Source organism: Rutilus rutilus (assembly GCF_951802725.1).
Source record: "Rutilus rutilus genome assembly, chromosome: 1".
NCBI classification, from domain to species: Eukaryota; Metazoa; Chordata; class Actinopteri; order Cypriniformes; family Leuciscidae; genus Rutilus; species Rutilus rutilus.
This window is the reverse complement of record NC_140209.1, coordinates 24,996,039-25,020,259: the sequence shown is the minus strand read 5'-3', so window position 1 is coordinate 25,020,259 and position 24,221 is coordinate 24,996,039. Positions and strand designations below refer to the sequence as shown.

The window sequence follows — 24,221 nt, the reverse complement described above, 5'->3', positions numbered from 1 at the left end:
CCTGCTGTTTATAAAAACTTTAAAAAAAGAGCTCAGCCTAAAATAAGGCTCACTCTATGGCTGTTTTTGAGTCTTTGCAATGTTTAAAGCACACGCCGTCCTCAAGAATAATATCAGGAAGGAATTCGGCAAACGGGACGCAGAGAGCAAATATATGAGCAATTAATCTGCGGATATTTTCTATTTTTAGTATATGTTTTGAGGTCTTGTGTTTCTGTGTATAGGCCCTGTTTAAACGATTTTATTTATACATGATCTTCCTTTTTTCCACATTGCTGTGCTTGATTTTTCTTTTAACTCTGCAGCTGATTTTTTTGAGGAACTCCTTTTTTCTTATTATTTTTTATGGTTTGACATGCTAAACTTCATCTAAAATTATTCTAAACTTTTCTGTTTTGGCAAATGATTTGAGTACGGCAAGAACCTTTTTGAGGAACTTCTAGTAAAACATTTTCTAGATTAAATTTAACAGTGTGATGTGCTATACTCCATTTAATATATTTTTAAACTACCATTTTCTTTAAAACTCTTGTATAATGCATACACATGCAGGTTCTATAAGCTCGTTAGCTGTGCCGAGTCGTTAATAACTAATCTGCAGGACTATTTAAGTCTATGTATATTTGAAAAATGCAAGATGTCTGTTAGATGGGTGATGGGTTAAGATTATTCATTCTGAAGTGACTCTCACATGTCTGAATAATACATCTGTGCGTGTCAGAGTTTCATCTGAGATGTCAGTGTGATTTCACAGACAGTCGTGATTGTGTCTGATTGCTTCCTGAACGCTGATGGTCCGTGTCAGAGACGAGATGAGAGAGTTCAGGACTCTAGAGCTGATTGGAGATGTGTGGATGCTCAAACGTAAAATCAAAATTTACATTATTAAAATTGTAGTAAGTAAAGTAGTCTTTTTGTTATTGATTCATCAGAAATCAAAAAAAAAAAAAAAAGTGTCTTCTTAAAGGTGAACTAAGTAACTTTTTTACCTTACCTGAACAGCTTCGGAGTCATTGGAATGGTTATAATACTTATTTCGGGTTGAATGGTGGTCGTTTCGCACCCCCCTGGTACCCGTGAGCGGAAAATACGCACTTGCAACTTTGGGGCGGCGGGCCCCAAGTATCGCGTGATATCAGGTCTCGCGATGTAAACAACTGCTTTACGGCCAAAAGAAATCTGCTAAAATGCCGTCATTATTGCGCTCCCTCACGCTGTCCGAACCCGAATGAAGAAGACGTTTTAAAGAATGTCCCATCTGCTTTGATGTCGTTGATCTACTAGCCTCTGGTGTCTGAGAATCACCAACGAGTTTTTACAACAGTGTTGTCAAATATCTATTCCGAAGCTGTGGGGGAGCTCTAGAGAGAAACCTGCGAGCAAAAAGCGAGAATACAGCGTAGAAATCCCGAAGCTACTGAGTGCTGCTTTAATCTTATCCAAGTCCTGTCATCCTTTTTTTTTTTTTTTTTTTTTTTTTTTTTATATGTCACATTATGCATGGAACTAAAATCAGTTTGAGTTTCATGTCGACATTAAAATACTTAAAGTCCCACTGTAGTCAATCATTTTATCCCTTAAAACTCATTTAATTATTTTTATTTTTTCTTTGAAGAAAAATTCTTCATGCCTTAACATAGCTTAAATGTAACTCTATGCTCTTGCCTTCTATGAATATGCAAATGAGCCCCGCCTCCACTCACTCACAGCAGCTCAGAGATCCACTGGTTGATGATTTGTGACGTCAGAAACACCAGCGATTTCAAAGCGTGTTTTTGAGACTGTCTTTGGTTCACTGCAGTTTTAAGGAGAAAATACTCAGCAATGGTGTTGACTTATGAATTTGCACTTGGTTTGTCTTAAAGCATATTTAAAACACCACATAGACATATAAACAACATTAAAAGCTTGATTTTCACCACAGGGGCACTTTAAATGGTTTGAAGCTTCATGGTGAGCTTAGACAAACACACACTGCGCTTCTAAGCTCTTGAACTGAATGATGTTGTGTTTTCTCACAAACATCATCTCTGTCTCCTGAGTCTGGGTAAACCGAGCTGAATGACTGCTAAAGATTGGCAAACACACAACGACTGGTGTAAGAAGTGCTTCAGAAGTGCATTAACCAGAGTCGAGGGGGATTTGGTTTGTTTTCTGAGATCAGTTCACAAGATTTTTGTCCTTCTCAGGATGAATCTTTCTGCTAATTAAATTTTTATTAGTGCTCATTTTTTCTGCCAAAGCACTAAGAGAAATGGATCAGTCCACTCAATGCTCATTAATGACTTCCTGTCCCTCTCTCTCTCTCTCTCTCTCTCTCTCTCTCGTAAGCATCTGTGTGTGTTTTTCAGTGATCGGTTGTGGAGATGTTTAGAGCGCTCAGGTGTAGTTTTCACTCGGTGTCAGTGAAATACGATCTCCTCACACAAAACAATACATGAAATAATAAACAGTAAAATTAACATTTTATTCTCTTCTGATTTATGTCTCTTCTGCTATCAAGACTGCATTTATTTGATAAAAAATACAGTAAAAACAGTAATATTGTGAAATATTTGTACAATTTAATAATCTGTTCTGTAAATGTTTTGGTCCCCATGAGCAAAACAGTTTATAAACCAAGCAAAATGTTTTAAAATAATATATGAATGCACTATCCAGAACGTTTTGTGTGATGGGTAGGTTTAGTTAGAGGATAGAATATACAGTTTGTACAGAATAAAATGGAAATCAGTATGTGTGTATTCTCAAACTCAATCTGCTGAACTAAAGACCCGCTTTTAGTTTTTATGCAACCAAAAAAAACAGTCTCACAGACATGATTGAACTCTTGCTAACAGTAAGGCCATTACAGCAAAGATAAGCCAAAACACACGCTCAGTGTTTCCAGTGCTCTAGTTTATGTTCACACACACACACACACACACACACACACACACGCGCTAGCTGATGTAACTGAGGATAATCATAATGTTTATCAGGCCGCCTCTCAAAATCATTTATAATCCGATTTCAATCTCCATTAAAATCTGATGGTCATTTATTTATATATTTCTGTGAGTTCTCTGCTGTGTGTGAAGATGACCATCATATAGAGCATTTATTAGCTGCAGCAATATAACAGAATTGTGTATATAATATTTTTAAGAGGCGCCTTCTACGCCTCTCAAGGTCACCTTACAAATCTTCCTAAAATCATCAGTATATCGACAATAGACAAAGCATACTATAATATATACATTAAGACACTGAAGAATACGATATTGCCCAATTCATGTGCAATCATAAATAAGCCTGTTTAAATAAATGAGTTTTAAGAGTTTTACTGTCGCTGTTACGAATGTCCAGGGGAAGGGGCAGCATAACTAAAAGCCCTACCCATGGTGAGAATAGGGATGCACAGATATGAACATTTTGGTCAATACTGATAACCGATAATTCTTTATGTTTGAAAGCCGAAAACTGATATACTAGCTGATAAATCTGAATCCAAATTTTTATATAATTTTTGAGAGCCGTTACAAAAACAAAAGTCTCACCATTAAAAGCCATGTCCCAAACACACAATTATAATGTCCTCATAATTTTATGTAGCCGATATGACAGACTTGTGCTGAACTGTATTCTCCTTTTTTGAAGTGATTCCAATCATATTTCAAGCAATTCAAAACCATCATGATGAACAGTGCGCATCTGAATTGTCTCAGCTGAAGGAAATAATACATTATATATCAGCTTTAATATATCGGTCAAATTTTCTTATCTGGCCGATAACGATGGCCCATATATTGTGCATCCCTGGGTAAGACTAAAAATATCACTTTGAAGAAGATCATAGAGATCTGAAGGAGCTAGATTATTATGAGCCTTCAAGATTTTGAAATCAATTTGATATTTTACCGGAAGTAAAATAAATACTAATACTAAATACTAATAATAAATAAAATAGAAGTAAAGTAAAAACTTCAAGAGTGTTAAAGAACAGGAGAAATGTGCTCTATGGGAGGGGTTCTGGAAATAATTTGTGCAGCTGGATTCTGGACCAGCTGCAGTTTATGTTTAGAAGGAAGACCAAAGAGAAGAGAAATGCTATTATCTGCGACGTAACTAGGGCATTTACAAGGATAGCAGTGCTGTGCTGTTCGTTGTCAGAGAAGGACGAAGATATGTCCGTAAACATATGTTTCGTAAATTAAAATATTCAGTACGAATGATATTATAAACGTGAGCTTTAAAAGATAGGGTGCTATCAGGGATGACACTCAGACTTTTAACCTGCGTGGATGGAAATACTATGGACTGGTCAATAGTCACAGATAAGCTATCAGTTATTGCAGGATTTAAAATAAACAGCTGAACAGAGAAAGTGGAGGGAAAACAGAAGTAGGCATGGAAGACAGGCCGTTGTATGCATAGCAGTGGAAATGAATACCGTACTTCCTAAAAATATGTCCATGGGGGCAGTAAATAGATAATAAACAAAAGAGGGCCCAACACTGAGCCTTGGGGAACACCAGTGGTAAATTGCAATGGCTTAGATCTGAAGTTTTTGAGTTGCACAAACTGAGCGTGACCAGAAAAATACAATCTAAAGAAGGTGCCCCTCTTCTGAACACAGAAGACAGACACAGAACTCCAAAGGAGGCCAGCCTGTCTAGGAGGATGATATTAATATTTAATAGAACATGATTTTAAATAAATATTTAGAATTATAATTGAGGTTTTAAAGAATATTTTGCCCCCAAAAAAATCTGAAAGTTGCTGATTTTACAAAAAATAAATAAAATAATAAAAAGTCGCTAGGGTGTTCTAGGTGGTTGCTATGGCATTGCTAGGGTGTTCTGTGTGGTTGCTTGGGCGTTGTTATGTAGTTCCTATGGAATGTTCAGAAAATTGCTACAGTGTTGCTATTTAGTTGTAATCGTGCTCTGAGTACTGCTATGCAGTTGCTATGGTGTTCTTGGTGGTTGTTATAGGATTACTGATGTGGTTGCTAGGCAGTTGTTAGGTGTTACAGATGTTTGTTATGGCATTGAGTAGTCGTGGTTAAGTAGTTGTGGTTGCTTGGAAAATGCTAGCTGTTACAAATAGTTGTTAGTGCATTTCTAGGTGCTAGGGTGTTCAGGATGGTTGCTAAAGCATTGCTAAATGATTTCTAGGGTGTTATTGGTGGTAGCTAGCTGGTTGCTATGTATTACAGATGGTAGGCATTGCTGTTAGGTTGCTAGATAGTTGATAGGTGTTATAGATGGTTGTTAGGGCGTTGCTAGGTAGTTGCTAAAATGCTCAGGGTGGTTTCTAAGGAATTGCTTTATAGTTGCTAGGCAGTTGATAAGGTATTCTTGTGGTTGCTAGGTGTTATAGATTATTGCTATGGCTTTGCTAAGGTGTCCCAAGTCTTTCACTCAGATATTGAAGCTAAATTTTGAGGAAGCTGTTGTAATAATTTTCTGTTGTTAACCTCATTTTTTTACAGTTGCAGAAAAAAATAAACATAAAGTGAAGTGTTAAACTGTTTAGTGTTTTTTTTTTTTTTTTTTTAAGGCCGTGTACCTCAGTGGCTTTGCTTCACTCCATCTGTGATTCAGCGATGTGAAGTTGTCATTCAGGTTTGTGTGAAATGTTGTCTGTAAACATAGTGGTCGGATGGCTGAGCATTACACTGTCAGCCTGAGTTGTGGGCGGGGTTTAGCTGTGGGCGGGGCATAACGAGTGGGGTGATATGTGGGCGGGGCTTAATGGCGGGACAGAGTTATGGGTGGAGTTAACAGTGGGCAGGGCATCAGGGCAGAGTTATGGGCGGAGTTGAATTGTGGGCGGGGCATCTGGGTAGTGTGGAATTGTGGGCGGGGCATCTGGTAGTGTGGAGTTATGGGCAAGTTTTATAAACCCTGTAAAGCATCACAGGACGGTTTCCACTGTCATTTAGGAATGCAGTCTCTCTGTTTAACCTGGTTAATTTGGACCTGAGATAAAAGAGGTGTGACGTTACAGTACTGATCATAAATTAGATCATGTTTAGATTCAGCACATACTCTTTCTTTAGACTAGCTTGATACAGTAATAACTCAACTTCTCTGCTTTGCATCACGAGATCTTGTGGCCCGAACCATCTGAGGACAGCAGAGACCACGAGTCCTGTGCCTTTATATGGACAAACACACACTTTAAGAACGTTATTTATTCTAGAAACAGTATTTTAGTTGTTGTTAAGCTTTACAGCCTATTGAACTCAGTGTTGCACTTGTGCGAGTGTGTGTGTGTTTTCTTTTTTGGGCAGTTTCGTTTCCTTTTTGGCTGTCACAAGTGTTCACGAATGCCATCCTGTGTATTAAAACACACACACACACACACACCTCACTGAAATGCTCGTCTCTGAACCGGAAGTTGGTTGAGAGATTTCAAAAGCAATCCATCCACGTGCCCATGTATAAGTGTGTGTGTGTGTGTGTGTGTGTGTGTGTGTGTTTCTGTGTAAACGGCAAACATCTCTCATGTGGCGCGTCTAGATGAACAGGAAGCTGTTGCTGTCGTTCTCTCTGAGCGGAAGCTGTTCATGTTCATGGTGTCGGAGGCTCTGATAGCAGACCCAACAGGAGTGTGTGGCAATGGATAGTGAAGGAGATGTGGGAGATTGTTCTCTGGAGGACGTTCCCTCCAGCCCGGTGGAGACCGAACATGTGGTAGGATCTCAAAAGCTGCTCTATGTCACTGTTCTTCAGTCTGTTAAAGGGCCCAAAACTCCCCTTCATGTCGGTCCAAACCTGTAGCTGACTTTCTTTTTTTAAAAAGTGAAACAGAAGAGAAGATATTTTGAAGAACGCTGGGGTTATTTTAGTATCGTTTAATCTACTATTGTAATATTTATTCAATTTTTTTTTATGTTTTTATTTTTACTTAATGTAAAGTGCTGCCATAAAATCTTAATTTGCTCTTAACAAAAACAACTAAAAGGGAGAAAAGCACAACAAAATTGATAAAATGATTCCATGCTATTTAACTACATTAGTTAACTTGAACTTTCTAAAAAGCATTTATTATTCTTAATTTGTTGATTTCAACATTTACTAATATAGTATTAAAATCAAATGTATTTGTTAATATTATTTAATGAACTAGCAATGAACAATTGTGTTTTTATTAACAAAAGTTCACAAAGATTAATAATTACTTTAACAAATTTATCACTCACTGTTAGCACTGTTACCAATTTTATTCATTATTTTTCCATTTATTCCAATTAAATGGACATTTTAAATTTTAGCTTTGGCAGCCGAAATAAAATTTAAGATCGTTTTTATTTTATTTCATTTCAATGAACGTATATGGTTTTCAGTATCTTTAACGTTTACCACACTGGTCCAAACATCTTTGGACCCCATTGACTTGACATTGAAAAAGAATATCTTCTTGTATGTATTTTAAGTCTGAAACGACATGAGGGTGAGTAAATGATTTGATATTTTTGGCTGAAGGAACCCTTCAAGGCCTGAACTAAACCCTCGCGAGCTAAAGATCATGATGATGATGGTTTATAGCTGTCAGGTTTTGTGTTTCTGATATTTGTAGTGAGACTAATGCAGCTCAGAGCTTTAGTGATATTCACCACCCATCCTACTTCCGTGACGTGACGTGTTTCTGAGTCAAACTGGATATGCGGTGAGATAAAATGAGGACGGAGCCTGATTTTATGCAAGATAAATTGATTGGATGCTGAAAGAGTCTCTAAGAGGGATCGATGGAGTCAGTCGAAAAGGAGGAGGAGAAAGTTGAAAGACAGTTTTTTTTTCTTGAGAAAATTGGGCACTGATGAATCATTCAGAGATGAGGAATGTGTATTTAAAATCATATGATTCATATATAATTCCTTTGGAGAGAAATAAAGGCCCAAATGAGTCACTAGCTGTCATCCAACAGAAAAAAAGGGTGTCGAATTTACTTTGAAACTCAAGAAATTGCTTGTAAATGTCACTAATAATTACTACGAATCTGCAATTAACACAATGAAACATGACATTTTTAAGTTGAACGCACTTCAATTACCTTTGTTTATTTGGAAAAATCAGTTCACGCTGAAATCGGACTTTTTATTTCAGAAAACTGGCTTTGAAATCTTGGCAAGTTTGAGACATTGTTGAGATCTGGTCTGAAACTCTAGAAAGAGAAACACTGGGCTCTTTTATAAAAGGAGAAACATCTGAGAAGCGTTTTCAGGGAAACAGTTGAGATTCTGAAGAGATTTCATTGCGATTCCTCTTTCCTACGGGTTGTGGTGGTGTTTTATGTGCGTGTTGCTCTTTCTGAAGTGACTTTTCCTGTGTGTTTTGTAAGTGAGCTGCTCACAGCAGAACTTCCTTATTGAGTCACAGTGTTCATGCGTGTGTGTTCGCTCTGAAACATACTGTAGATGAATGTTTCTGCGGTGTCTCGAGTTTGGTACCTGCTCTATTTACACTGTCAGACGTGTGTTTAGTCTTTGAATGGCTGTGTGAAGTGTTATATTTCAGTCTGGTTGCAGTTCAGCTCAGTCTGTGTCTCTTGTGTCAGTTTATGACAACAAAAACAAAACGGAAAAGAGAAGTTCTGTAAGTTTACAGTTTATATAAAGTTTCTCTTGAAGTTGTTGACTTCCTCTGCACGAGCGCTGAACCGCAGAGCTGCCCTTTGATTCTGCTGACTCATTTCAGATCATTAACAAACTAAACTAAAGTGCTGGAATAGATTTAATTACAGGCTTAAGCGTGTTGCACTTAATTGACTGCTTAGTTTGGGACATTTCATTGAATATTCAACGATATTATTGTTCTGCATGCATTGACACCATTATTTGAGAACTGAACGCTGGACGAAGACATCACGGTTATGTATTAATAACTTTTTTTAAAGATATTAAAAGTTCATTTCAGAGTTCATACATGCACTTAAAACCGCAGATACATACGCTTGATCTAATGAATGATGTTCACAAGTTTAGTCAGAACTCAAACACACTGAGACGTCTGTGTGTTTGGTGTAAGAGCAGGTGGTGTGTTTAATGATGAACGCCGTCACTGACCCTGGATCTGTCTCAGACTCACACATCACACTCTTCGTTTTGCTCTTCTGTTTTATATCAGTCCACAAGGAAACACAGTTTTGTCCACTGCTACTGTGAGTTTGCGAGATGCAAGTCATTTGCAGGTGAATGATGTTCAGAGGGGTTTTGAGGAACAGGTAAACTAGATCATCACAAGCAGAACTGTTCATTCCACTGTGAATTCCACTCCAAATCATTGTTATTATTGGATGCAAATCCAGATTACGAAGAACAGACACATATATATATCTATAGTATATATCTGTCTGTCTGTTGTTTTGTTGTTCTATCTATCTATCTATCTATCTATCTATCTATCTATCTATCTATCTATCTATCTATCTATCTATCTATCATGTCTATCTGTCTGTCTATCTGTAATTTTCTGTCTTTCTGTTCTGTATGTCGTTCTATCTACTGTATAATTCTATCTGACAGTCGTTCTGTCTGTTGTTTTTATATGTCGCTCTATCGATCTGTCTATCCATCCGTCTGTCTGTGTATCCTGCACTGACTCTTGACCCCTGACCTGTGTGTGCCAGGACTCAGATGGCCTGTCTGTGCTGGAACAGCTGGGTTTGGACCAGAACTCAGATCTGTCAGACTCCACCGTTCAGCAGCGACTGGACGAGCAGCGCGAGAGGATCCGGAGGGAGATCCGGAAAGAGCTGAAGATCAAAGCGGGAGCGGAGAACCTGCGGCGGGCCACGACTGACAAACGCAACGCCCAGCAGGTGGAGAGCCAGTTACGCAGCTCCACACGCAAACTGGACTCGCTCCACACTCAACTGCAGGAGCTGGACGCACACATCGTCATCAAGGGCCACGACGACAGCAAAGGTCAGGGGTCGACGTTATCATCTCACCTTTACAGGCACAGTGAATGGTCTTGGGGCTATGTAACTACCATATAAGTTTCACAACAGTCGATCCACAGACAAATGCACACAGCCTGCATAAAGTAGCTGTGCCTTTTCACGAGCCGTTGTGACTTCCGTATAAATGTGACGTCAAAACTACTCAGTCAACGTCTTCAGTCACTAACCCGAGCACTGCCCAACATCAGGAAACATCATCATTACACAGGCTTCCGAACAGCATTAATATAAGAGACTAGTGGCTAATGTTTATTTATACAGAAATACCACAGCGATTTAGTTCGTCTGATGTATATGCGTCTGTTCTGCACATTTCACAAGTGACTGCTTCGTCAATCAGGCACAGCTCAATGCTGGTTTTTCAAAGAAGCTACTCATCAAAGATGCTGTTGAGTTCACCCAGTCTCTGTGTCTTTTGTTTCGCTAACAGAAACTAATGTTTAGTGTACTTGCACTAGTCTGAGTTTGTTTACAGACAGTTTCAATTAGCGTTAATGTTAAATCTGCGTGCATTATTGATGTAATGGTAAATATAATACTCTTACAATAACTCCGAAAGTAAGGAGGTGGTTGTTTGTCTCCTGTCGTCGTTACTTGTGAGCATCACCAAGCCACACCAGGCTATACAGCATACATGACCCTAGTTACCTGTGGTTGGCCTGGCTGTGCGTCACTCAGAAAACAACAGGCCAATCAGGCCAATCATCAGAAACAGAATTCAACTCAGATGGAATTTGATGCAAGATGAAATTGATGGTGAAAATATGGTCAGAAGTCAGAACAGTCGCATGCCTTGATCAAACAGGATCCGGTTATTTTATGTTTAAGATAAAAACAAACAAAAAATCCCACACCATTATCTGTAACATGGAGGCTGCAAGTCTATGAACAGTGGAGGAAAACCTGGCTAATACTGGCTTTTGGGTGATAGATAAATAAATATTGAAAAAATTATAAAATATGGATTCGTGGCCTTTGAGAATCAGCTTTGAATCGACCACATTTAAAAAAACGATTAATCGAAAAATCTATTTTTTTTGCCCAGCCCTATTATATTCCTCAGAATTAATGAGTGAATATGAATCTTCTGGGATGATACAAGAAACTGATGTATATATTTAAAGCCCTCATAATCCTGTTAGACCTTGACCCTGGATGAATGTTTGACCCTGTCTTTGACCCCCAGATGACCTTCAGTCTCTCGGGTCACCGAGTCGCTCCTCAGCCAATCAGGACAGGATTAAGGCTCTGGAGCGACAGCTCAACATCGAACTGAAGGTCAAACAGGGGGCAGAGAACATGATCCCCATTTACGCCAACGGGGTTACCAAGGTAATGAACGTCTATCTATCGATCTGTCTGTCATATATCTATCTGTCATCTGTCTATCTATCGTTCTATCTATCCATCTGTCTATCATCTATCTATCCGTCATCTATTCATCTATATGCCGTTCTATCTATATATAATTCTTTCTATCTATCTGTCTTTCGTTCTATCTATCTATCTATCTATCTATATATAAATGTTTGTCTGACTATACATCCATCCGACTGTCTCCATCTGTCCATCTCTCGGTCCTCCAGGATAAGAAAATGCTCCAGTCGGCTCAGCAGATGCTGCAGGACAGTAAGACGAAGATCGACATCATCCGTATGCAGATCCGTAAAGGCATGCAGGCCACCGAACAGACCGACGACACTCAGGGTACTGAATGTGCTAGTGCTACTAACATACTCTGTCTCATAGAAATGAGCATTTACCCACTTAAGGCAAGACACTACAGGTGAATAGGGTAACATTTTTAACTAGCAGATATCACCATGAAACTTTCCCAGTTGATTACCTACATTAAGATGAGAAAAAAATGTATTACAAGTTTTCTGTAATTTAATGTTTAAATATGCAAATTAGCCAATATCTAATTAAATATGCGCTAATTTGCATATATTTTAAAAAACAAAATCTGAGTATTGGATAAAGCCAGGTTAAAAATGATTTTTTCATTCTGTTCACATATTAGATGGGGAAAAAATTACAGAGGGATTTATGGATATCTACTTTTGTTATCCTGTAAATCAGAAAATACTGTCAATAGCCTTAAAAAAAAAAGATTTTCGCCATGTTTTTTGGAATAAAATGTTATATAAATCAGGCTAGGAATAATATATTTACAAATCCCTCTGTAAATGTCTTCATAATATAACTAGGTACAAGACTGGAAAGTTTGGTGTATATAGGTGCTACTGAAGTGGAGATTTCCAGACTGATCTCATGAAATGGCGTATGTATGACACGCCAATTCGTATTTCCATTTTTGGCGTGCTATCAACACGCATAATCGCTTTTCAGCGTGTTTATCAACGCCGTTGACTTAACGTTACATTACTCTCTATATAAATATATATGACTTACCCCAACCCCGTCCCTAAACCTACCTGTCACTGGGGTTAATACCATTTATGAGTCTTCCCCTACCATCCTAGTAAAAAAATATCGCTCCCCAGATGTAGATTTACATTTTGCTTCGTTTCGCTCGGACATTTAACGGCGTAGACATACACGCGGATAGCTCAAAATGCGTATAGATAACACGCCACTTGACTTGAAAGTGGCGTGTATGTTTACGCAAAGTCATGATGTCATGTTGCGATTTCGGACTTGGAGTATGAGAGAAAAGTCATTTTGAGAAAACGGGCTTTAAAGATTTATCATCAGCCAATGAGATTGCGCATTCAGCCCTTTGACTTTCACGATTGGTTGCTGATAAAAAGGAAATGACCATATTTGGATCTGACAGGATTGTACAGGAGAGAGAGAGCTTCCTAACGGTAAATGTGATGAAAGGGTGCCGGCAGCGATCGCGGAGCAGCTTGTTGATTAAGAACGGCAACTTTTGTTGAATTTATGAGAAATCTACAGACGGTAAACAGACAAAGTGTAATCAAATAAAGACCTAAATGTGTATTTCTGACTTTTTTTCACCACAAGTCTGAAAGAAGACATGTTATGGAAGACAAATATCCAAAAATCTCAAAATTGACCAGTAAAAAACCCCAGATGTTTTTGCCTGCCGTGTCTCGCCTTAACATCATCATAGATATCCTTAAACGGCTTTATAACAGCATTAACCTTTATTTAACCAGGCAAGTCACTTAAGAAAAAGTTCTTATTTTCAACAATAGCCTGGCAATAGCATAGAGATAGCATAGAGATCCTGAACATGAAAGTCGGGTTGACGTCTAAATCCAACGTTTGTTTTACGTCAAGCTCCAATGTTGGGCAGACGTCACATTTTGGTTGTAATACAAAAAAATGCATGGCAGTTAGGGATGGGAACCGAGAACCGGTTCTTCTTCTTCAGAACCGGTGCCCAGTGAATCAATTCCTTGGAACCGTTAAGCATGCCTACTTAACAATTCCACTTATCGGTTCCGCTTGTTGCAAATGTGTCATGACGTCACACACACAGCAAACATGGCATCGAGGCGGAAGCGCTCTAAAGTTTGGTTATATTTCACGCGAAAAGACGACAATACGGTCACTTGCAAGTGCAACACTTGTAAAAGTTCCATTTCGTCAAAGGGGAGAACTACCTCCAATATGCAGAAACATTTGGCTACACAGCATGCAATTCATTTGCAGGACTGTCGCATGTTTGATACACTACTATTTAGCGACACAAGTGAGTCAAGCAGCAGCGGAGCTAACGCGACGCCATCTGTTATTAATGCCGAAGGTAACTTGTCTAATAGTTAATGTGAGCGCCATTTCATTGTGTAAACTTTTACTATACGGAGGATAATCTCCATTGTCATTGTCCATCAAATTTAGATGATGATGATGATGACGGCCAGAGTCTGGCTGGCTCTCACACTGGCTCAGAGGCTGCAGCAAGCATCTCTCGTGCACCTCTAGCTACTCCGTTTACAGAGGCAGGGAAGAATAAAATGATCATTTTTCTGCACAAAAATTGTTAATTTGCCTAAGTTGATAGTTGTGGTCTTTACAGAAGACTTCTTTGTATTTTTTATGTCAGTTGAATTTTGTTTCAGGTTGAATCCAAATGAGCACTGTTAATATTCCAAAAGGCACAAGCTCTTCCTTGACAGTTTTCAGTCTGTGTTTTTAGTTTTTATGGCACATAAATTACAGTTGTTGTTTTTTTGTTTTTTCTCGACCAATGAATGTGAAAATTAACAATTTCCTAATCCTAAGGCACTCTTCTTGATAATCTTTCAAGGCACACTGGTTGAGAAACACTGCCCTAGACTATAGGTCCCTGGACTTTACTTTAAGAAGTAGCTCACCTACTTTTAGGTTTGTTCTGAGGTTGCTACACATCATTTGTGTATACTCTGTGCTGTGTCTTCTGATCAGATATTAAAGTGAGTTAATACAAACAAACAAATTTGTACTTATTCCCTCACCCAATGAGAATCGATAAGGAATCGGATCGATAAGCAATATCGATAATGGAATCGGAATCGTTAAATTCTTATCAATTCCCATCTCTAATGGCAGTACACTTATTACTAAACAGATTGACTTTATTTCTGCCAGACGTCTACTGAAGGTCTTATTGAGAATTAACAGAGGTTTAGATGTTGATGTTTTATTGAAACTGTGTAGTTTAAAGTCACCATTATGGTGATCGGAGTTGCTTTAGCTGTGCAGTTTGACTCTTGACTTTTAACATTAGTTTTTCTCTTGCTGCTGTAATTGTGTTTGTTATGGCAAGAACTGCAAGAGAAATGATGTACAGATGATGTTGACTACTTGATGATGATAAAGATATGATCATCATGTAGTGTTTGATTCACTGATCATATTCAGAATCTTATTATTTCAAATTATTGATTGTAATAGTCCTGTGATTGTCCAGCAGTTTACTAGTCTGAGGGATTGAGCACCAAGAAGTTTTAAAGATTCAAATTACCCAACTAAAGGAAACACTGATCACCATAATCAATGAAGTGACTTCAAACCAAACTATTATTTTCAATAAAACATCCAACATCTAAACCTCTGTTAATTCTCAATAAGACCTTCTGTAGATGTCTGACAGAAATAAAGTAAATCTGGATAGTAAGATGGTAATGATAATAATGTCTGTGGAGTTGTTTAATGAGATCTTGAGAGATTTAATATACTGCCATGCATTTCACATTTTTTGCAGTGTGGTGCTTATCCAATCAAAATTCAACGTCTTTCTGACGTTGGGTTTAGACGTCAACCCGACTTTCATTTTCAACCAAAATGTGACGCCTGACTGACGTTGGATTAGTTGGAGTCCGACGTCTTCCTGACGTCACATTGACGTACTGTGTTTGCTCTATGGAGGTAGTCTTATCTCAGACCTCATCAGCATTAGTCCTATCCACACTGCAGCTCAGGTTCACTTAAATAGTGATATAAGACGATTAATATGATTTCCATCCTTACAAATTGTAAGTGTAACATTTCATATAGCGAGAACATGAACTCTCATGGCATGTTTTGAATGCCAGGAATGATGCAGTTGTGGATGTTTGCGTGAAATGGTTGGTTCATAAACAGAACTGGCGTCTGCTGTCGTTTCCTCAGACAGTGTAATTCTGTCCAGTGACACAAGCGTCTGTCTTTCCTGCTGTTTGTCTGTCAAAAGGTCTCCGAGGCGTCAACATTAATACATTAACACGCTCAACATTATTGAAGGAATAGTTCACCCAGAAATCTAAATTCTGTCATTATTTGTTTCAAACCTGTACGACTTTTCCATGGACCACAGAAGGAAACATTGTGAAGAACGTTTAAACATGTCTATGCAATGAATGCTAGTGACAAAACGGATGAAAAGTGTCAGAAAGTGCTATAATCCAAGTCTTTTAAAGTTATTTGAGATCTTTGTCAAGTCGAGTTACATTTATTTATATTTATTTATATACAGAGTGTGTCAAAGCAGCTTCAAAGTAATAAACTGAAAAATAGCAGTGTTAATGTTGCAGAATTCAACAGAAGAGAAGTGTCATTATTGAGATCAATTTAGTTCAATGTTGATTCAGTTCAGTTCATTAACAGTGTCAAAGTTACAAAGTTAGTGTCATTCATCTCAATTCAGTTCAAATTAATGTTTTTATCTGATAGTCAGTCCCAAACCCAAATTTAATCTATCTATCTATCTAGAATGTAACTCACGATTTTTATCATCTATAACGAGCTGCGACTTGTATTATGAAGCGATTTACATGAAAACATTTTTTAGATTTGTGACGAATAAGAGTTTATTTGTGTAATGAATTTCCTACATGACTTGTAGTTCTAGTATATGAATTCATTAGATTTATAATAAAGTGCATATAGAGTCGTATGGACTGATTTATGGTATTTTATAGTGTTTCCTGTGCTATTTGGAGCTTGATATTTGAAGTTCCTTTTGGCTGTTGTATATAAAAGATGTGCAAAAAATCTCCTTTGAGTTCCACGAAAAATAACAGCAAACGTGTTTGAAACGACATGAGGAGGGCGAGTAATAATGACAAACTTTTGGATAAACTGTCCTTTAATAAAACTACATCTAAATGCAGGGAGTGAAAGAGACAGATTTGAAGAAAGACATGAGAAAGATAAGAGATGGAGAGGGAGGAAATGGAGGGCGAGCTGAATCTGCGGCTCTAATGGACACTAATGGTGTGTTTCGGCGCTGATGTCTCGTGTCCCGAGGCCGGAGGGTTAAGAATAGATTTATTAATGTGGCTCCGCCCTCGGCCATCGCTGAGATCCACGGGACGCTCCTGGTAGTGACGTCTGACATCCTGTGAGGGGATTTAAGGACTCCACTTTTACGTTTTAGTCATTTTAGTTCTTCTCTTCGGTTCTTTATTATATCTTATTTTATTACAGTTAACGTTTATTTTAATTTTAGTGTAAGTTTTAGTAATTTTTGTGTAATTTTTGTTAGTTTTTTGTTGTGTATTTTTTTTTTTTTTTTTAGTTTTAGTAATTTTAGTTCTGTATTACATTTTATTTAATTTCAGTTAACGATAATCTTAATTTTAGTAATTTGATGTTTTTGTTGTAGTTTTTTAATGTAATCTTTACTTAAACTAAATTAAAATTTGAAATGTTGCCTAGACAACTAATTGAAATTAAATAAGTGCCTTCAGACCGTTCATGTTTAAAAGTTAAAGTTATTTAACATTCCTAGTTACAATCAAACAAACATAAACTCATCACAGATTTTCACTTAGTGATGGAGGACTTATAAATAGTGTGAGTGTGTGTGTTTGTGTATGTGAGCGAGAGTGTGTGTGTGTGTGTGTGTGTGTGTGTGTTTGTATGTGTGTGTCTATGTATGTCATCACTTGGAAGGATCTAACGTGTGTGTGTGTTTGTCTATGTATAGCACGCCCGGAAGGATCTAACCCGTGTGTGTGTGTGTGTGTGTTTCAGCAGGTAAGCCGGATCTGTGTGGGATGGAGCTGCGTATCGAGGAGCTCTGGCATCATTACCGAGTGGAGCACGCCATGGCCGAGGGAGCCAAAAACATGCTGAGACTTATGGGAGCTGGGAAAGCACAGGACAAGAAAGCTATTGCTGAGGTGTGAGAAATATATGGTTCCCAAACTGGGGTACTGACAGAGGGGGTGCGCCAACATTAAAACCGTGCAAGTATTTCTAATAGGCAAAATACTGCCTCTAATAAATAAACAGGAACATGGTAGTGTGGTAAAAGGTCAAATACATGACATCCAATCAAATTACCACATCTTTTGTGGTCAAAACTGACTGTATCCACACAAGCAGGAAGCATGTAATAGGTTGTGTGCAGAGTATATGCTAAATCACCCTACATTACTGCCTTTCTCGATGATGTACCTTTGTAAAAAAAAAAAAAATAGGTCTCTCTTTTTTTTTTTTAATGGTACGAAACTTGGTAAAGGTTTTGGCACTTGCAGTGTGTACACACACACACAAAAAATATATATTGAATCAGAATTTTAATATATTTTTTGAGAACCTTGTTACAAAAACAAGTCTCACTAATAAAGCCATGTCCCAAACACACAATTATGATGTTCTCATTATAATTTTATATAGCTGATATGACTGACTTGCGCTGCACATGTTGCACTGAACTGTATTTCCCTTTTTGAAGTGATTCCAATCATATTTCAAGCAATTCAAGTGCGCATCTGAAGAGTCTCAGCTGAAGGAAATAATACATTATTTATCGGCTTTAATAGATCAGCCAAATCTTCTTATCGCCGATAACGATAATAACATTTACCGATACAGATACCGATATGATGGCTGATATATCATGCATCCCTATTTATTTATTATATTAATCATAAAATTAAAGGATTTTTTTATTTTTTTTTGGCATAAAACATAACATACATTTAATAGGATTAAAAAAACCTTTGCATTTTTTTATGTAAAATAAAGGTGCACTGGAAAATCAATTTAACGGGGCAAATATTGTCCCTTCATAGAAAAGGTGTGACGAAGTAGAAGAGAAAGATGTTAAATGCTACGACACAAAAAGTTCCCTTAGGAGAAATCAAACCGGACCTTTGCTTGCTCCTTGTGGCGGGTTGGTTAAGTGTTTGTTTGTGTGTCTAGGCTCAGAGTCGTCTGAGTGAAGCGTCCCAGCGGTTGGATCTGCTGCGGGTGTCGTTGGAGCAGCGGTTGGGGGATCTGCCGGAGGAACACCCGAAAGCGTGTCTGATTAAAGAGGAGCTGGTGCTGGCGTCGTCTTCGGCCTTCAGCTCTCGTCACAGCGCCCCCTACGTCCACAACCAGTACAGCACCCTGTGCAAACCCTCGCCGCTCACCGGTACGCCAGACACAACACACACACACAAACACGTCCTCGGCCTTCAGCTCTCGTCACAGCGCCCCCCATGTCCACAACCAGTACAGCACCCTGTGCAAACCCTCGCCGCTCACCGGTATGCCAGACACAACACACAAACACACACACACAAATACGTCCTCGGCCTTCAGCTCTCGTCACAGCACCCCCCATGTTCACAACCAGTACAGCACCCTGTGCAAACCCTCGCCGCTCACCGGTATGCCAGACACAACACACACACACACACGCACACAAACACATCCTCGGCCTTCAGCTCTCGTCACAGCGCCCCCCATGTCCACAACCAGTACAGCACCCTGTGCAAACCCTCGCCGCTCACCGGTATGCCAGACACAACACACAAACACACACACACAAATACGTCCTCGGCCTTCAGCTCTCGTCACAGCACCCCCCATGTTCACAACCAGTACAGCACCCTGTGCAAACCCTCACCGCTCACCGGTACACCAGACACAACACACACACACACACACAAACACGTCCTTGTGTTAATTTAGTTAATTTAATTTATTAATTTAGGTTAATGCATTAAGTAACGTTAGCCAATTGGACCTTATTGTAAACTTAGTATTCTAATGATTTTTGACATTTAAAAAAATCGATAATTTTGACCCATACAATGTATTGTTGGGTATTGCCACAAATATACCCGTGCGACTTGTGACTGGTTTTGTGGTCCAGGGTACACATATATCATGGTAGCAATTCTTATTAAAATCAAAAGAAATAAATATTATTAAGGAAATGAGAATTAGGGGTAAAATTTCACAATGCAACAGCCTCCTAATGGTCCAAAATTAGGCTTAATTTTGCCAAGTGTAATATTTTGTGTCTGATTTTGGGTGAAATGTGAGCATGAATGTGTTTTTGAGGCTGTAGTTTCAGTGTGTCGTGACCGAGCCGGATATGAATGTTGTTGTTGTGGTTCAGGGACGCTGCAGGTGCGTCTGCTGGGGTGTATGGGGCTCCTGGAGCTGGTCCCAGGTCGCAGTCGCTCGTCCCCGCTCGTCCTGCCTCACTTCGGTCCAGGAGATGCTCGCCCCTTCAAACTCACTCTGAGCAGCAGAACCAGCAGCTTCAGCCTGAAGATCCCCAGCAAGAGTGAAGATCTGTCCGGTCAGTTCACTCTCGGGATGGTATTTAACTGAAATGTTTTTATTGTATTTGAATGATGGTCTGATGTAGTGTTTGTGTGTGTGTGTGTGTGTGTGTAGGGGAGGTGAGCGCGGTGTTGAAGCTGGAGAACTGTGTGGTGGGACAGACGAGCTGGAAGAGTGTTGGTGAACAGACCTGGAATCAGAGCTTCACACTGGAGCTGGAGAGAGTGAGTCTCACACACACACACACACACACACACACACACACACTCAAACACGTACTCACACTCAAACACACACTCATACACACACATCTCACACACACAAACACACTCAGACACACACTCAACACGCACTCAAACACACACTCACACACACTCAAACACATACTCACTCAAATACACATGCACTCAAACACACACTCTCACACACACACTCATACACACATCTCTCACACACACAAACACACTCAGACACACACTCAAACACTCACACTCAACACGCATTCAAACACACACTCACACTCTCACACACTCACACAGACAGACACTAATGGTCTAATGCCCTGTGTTCAGTCCCGAGAGAAGGAGATTGCGGTGTACTGGAGGGACTATCGTTCGCTCTCTCACACACACACACACACACACACACACACACTAATGGTCTAATGCCCTGTGTTCAGTCCCGAGAGAAGGAGATTGCGGTGTACTGGAGGGACTATCGTTCGCTCTCACACACACACTAATGGTCTAATGCCCTGTGTTCAGTCCCGAGAGATGGAGATCGCGGTGTACTGGAGGGACTATCGCTCGCTCTGCGCTCTGAAGTATCTGAAGCTGGAGGATTTCCTGGATAACCAGAGACACCGGATACAGCTGGAGCTGGAACCACAGGGACTTCTGCTGGCCGAGGTGCCAATCACACAGAAACACTCCTAACGTGATGTTCATTTGCATACTGTCATGCTTTAGCATCCATCTCACTTGTCATTTTGAACTAATATGACCAGAAAATGTGTGCATATCCTGATTTTGATAGAAATTTTGATTTGAAACAAAATTTGGTGTGTGTTACAGGTGATGTTCATCAACCCTGTGATCGAGAGAGGTCCACGTCTACAGCGCCAGAGGAAGGTGTTTTCTAAACAGCAGGGTAAAACTCACTACCTGTTAGCTTCTCCTGCAATGCATGCTGGGAAAGAAAATGTCTCAGGTTACGACTGTAACCCTAGTTCCCTGAGTAGGGAACGAGATGCCGCTTTGGGAACGCCCCTGCGTGATTGCGTCTGAAGCACATTGTGTCAACTAGTACAATGGTGAGAGTGAAAGTCACGGGTGGGTAACGTCACGACCAGTAAAGGATAAAAGCACATCCAGTCTGACCGGCGTTAGCTTCGATAAGGCCGAAGCAAGTCAATCAAAGGGATGTAGGAAGTATGGCAAAGTGACGCAGCGTTCCCTTTCGAGGGAACTTGCGCTGCCTCGATGATGCTTTGGGAACGTGAATGCCCGAATGCCATACGGCCAAGAACCCTGTCGTGTTAAAACTGTCACGACATGAGAACTCTAGACCCAGTGGTATCCATGTCTAGGTCATAAAATCTGACAAACGTGAGCGGTGAAGACCAGCCCCATCTGGATCACAAACTTCTTGAAGGGACACACCAGAAATTAGGGCCTTGGAGGCCGCCATACCCCTTGTAGAATGGGCTCTAGTGGCCAAAGGTGAAGGCTGGCCCAAAACCTCATATGTAAGAGAGATAGCCTCAACTATCCATTTGCTAACCATCTGTTTGGATGCAGGAAGGCCTTTTTTAGGGGGCTCAAAGCAAACCAGTAGCTCATCAGACTTTCTCCACAGGAAGTGTCCAGTGCTCTCACTGAACAGATGAGGTTCAATTTCTCCTGGTCTTGATCTTTAAAGAGAGGACAGAACGCCTGCAGTGCAGTACGATAGGCCGTGGAACATTGGTTGGAACCTTAGGTAAATATCCAGGTTTCGGATAGAGTCAAGTCAAGTCAAGTCATCTTCATTTATATAGCGCTTTTAACAACGTAGATTGTTTCAAAGCAGCTTCACAGAGATAAGCGTATAATTTAAGGTAACAGATATTGTTTTGGCTTTATAGCAGAGTTAAGTTATTTTCCATCTAAAGTTAGTTTTGATTGATTTGGTTCCGTCGCAACCATCATTTGTTATTAAATTAGGGGCCGCTAAGACGACACCATTCCCTCTACACAGACTTTAAACGCGAACCTGTGAGAAGCGCTGATGGCGTTCACATGCGCATTTAGAATGGGTTCTATAGTTATGTGCATTTGAAAATACGCAGGTTTGGAATTCCCTACAAGCCAAGCCTAAACAAAGTACTTGTCTTTCCATATAAATTTTGATAAAGAATTTTATTTTATTTTGTTGCTTTGGGGTAGGAACGCGAAACAAATTTTCCCGACAACGCCTTATCTGTATAGTGGTAGAGGGATCCTCCATAGGGAGAGACTAGTTGGCACTTCAGCACTGCGTTGTCATCGGTCCAGGTGAAGGTCCTTCGTCAGATCTGGATACGGCCTGGATCCGGCAGGCTGCAGGAAAACCTCGGGATAAACACAGACACTAAAATTAGCGTAGATGCCATTCTTCTCATGATGTAACGAGTACATCAGGAGTTATGGGAAGTGTTCCCGGTTCCGGCTGACCTAATCTATGCAGCCTAACATTAAATTATAGAAGTCTATAATGTATTATGTGAAAGCTAGGTCAAAGAGATGTGTTTTTTTTAGTCTAGCTTTGAACTGACAGAGTGTGTCTGCTTCCCGGACAATGGTAGGAAGACTGTTCCAGAGTTTTGGTGCTAAATAGGAAAAGGATCTACCGCCAGCAGTCGATTTTGATATTCTAGGTATTAGTAACTGGCCGGAATTTTGAGATCGCAATAGACGTGACGGACTATAATGCGTTAAGAGCTTGCTCAAGTACTGTAGAGCTAAACCATTTAGTGCTTTGTAAGTAATCAGCAATATTTTAAAATTGATGCGATGTTTAATAGGGAGCCAATGCAGTTTTGACAGAACTGGGCTAATATGGTCATACTTCCTGGTTCTGGTAAGAACTCGAGCTGCTGCATTTTGAACCAGCTGTAGTTTGTTTATTAAGCGTGCAGGGCAACCACCCAGTAGAGCATTACAATAATCTAGCCTTGAGGTCATGAACGCATGGACTAATTGTTCCGCATTTGTCAATGAGAGCATATGTCGTAATTTAGATATATTTTTAAGATGGAAAAATGCAGTTTTACAGATACTAGACACGTGACTTTCAAATGAAAGATTGGTATCAAAGAGCACACCCAGGTTCCTAACCGACGACGAAGACTTAACAGAGCAGCCATCGAGTGTTAGACAGTATTCTAGGTTATTACGTGAGGAAGTTTTTTGTCCAATAATTAGAAACTCTGTTTTTTCAGAGTTAAGAAGTAGGAAATTACGAGTCATCCAATTTTTTATATCTGCTATGCATTCCGTTAATTTTGTGAATTGATAAGTTTTGTTAGGTTTTGAAGAAATATACAGCTGAGTATCGTCAGCATAACAGTGAAAGCTAATTCCATGTTTCCTAATGATATCTCCTAATGGTAGCAAGTACAGAGTGAACAGCAGCGGTCCTAGTACTGAGCCTTGTGGTACGCCATACTGAACTTGTGATCGATGAGACATCTCATCATATACTGCTACAAACTGATAACGGTCAGATAAGTATGATTTAAACCATGCTAGTGCATTTCCCGTAATGCCAACATAATGTTCTAATCTATTTAAAAGAACGTTGTGGTCAATGGTGTCAAATGCAGCACTAAGATCGAGTAACACTAATAGCGAGATACAACCACGATCGGATGATAAGAGCAAATCATTTGTGACTCTAACGAGAGCTGTTTCGGTACTATGGCACGGTCTGAATCCAGACTGGAAATTCTCGCAGATATCATTTCTTTCAAGAAAGGAACACAGTTGTGAGGATACTGCCTTTTCTAATATCTTTGACAGAAAAGGTAGATTCGAGATCGGCCTGTAATTGACTAATTCTGTAGGATCAAGTTGCGTTTTTTTAACTAGCGGTTTAATCATAGCCAGCTTAAAGTTTTTTGGTACGTATCCTAGAGGAACGCTTTGACCATCCCGGGTGCAAACTCAAGGCACAAAGTAGATACGATAGGGCCTGAAGATCTCCTACTCTTTTTAGTGAGGAAATGGCTGGAAGGAACACAGTTTTGAGGGTCAAACTTTTCTGAGACAGAATCAAGAGGC

General features: G+C 39.5%; 1 protein-coding gene across 3 annotated transcripts in view; it reads left to right on the top strand.

Annotated features, from left to right (window-relative positions):
- The window catches only part of pkn1b (protein kinase N1b), a 43,025-nt gene that overhangs the window by 4,826 nt on the left and 13,978 nt on the right, over window positions 1–24,221 (top strand). Inside the window, exons 1-10 of one of the 3 annotated variants that reach the window (XM_084419303.1) lie at window positions 6,378–6,683; window positions 9,619–9,916; window positions 11,141–11,286; window positions 11,541–11,661; window positions 17,386–17,534; window positions 18,562–18,775; window positions 19,751–19,936; window positions 20,035–20,144; window positions 20,685–20,828; window positions 20,994–21,069. In XM_084419303.1, the coding sequence (XP_084275429.1) occupies window positions 6,609–6,683; window positions 9,619–9,916; window positions 11,141–11,286; window positions 11,541–11,661; window positions 17,386–17,534; window positions 18,562–18,775; window positions 19,751–19,936; window positions 20,035–20,144; window positions 20,685–20,828; window positions 20,994–21,069 (1,519 nt within the window). In that variant the 5' untranslated portion in view covers window positions 6,378–6,608. Of the gene's footprint in view, window positions 1–6,377; window positions 6,684–9,618; window positions 9,917–11,140; window positions 11,287–11,540; window positions 11,662–17,385; window positions 17,535–18,561; window positions 18,776–19,750; window positions 19,937–20,034; window positions 20,145–20,684; window positions 20,829–20,993; window positions 21,070–24,221 lie in introns of those variants that run through there. The other 2 variants (XM_084419304.1, XM_084419305.1) reach the window with 2 other exon arrangements.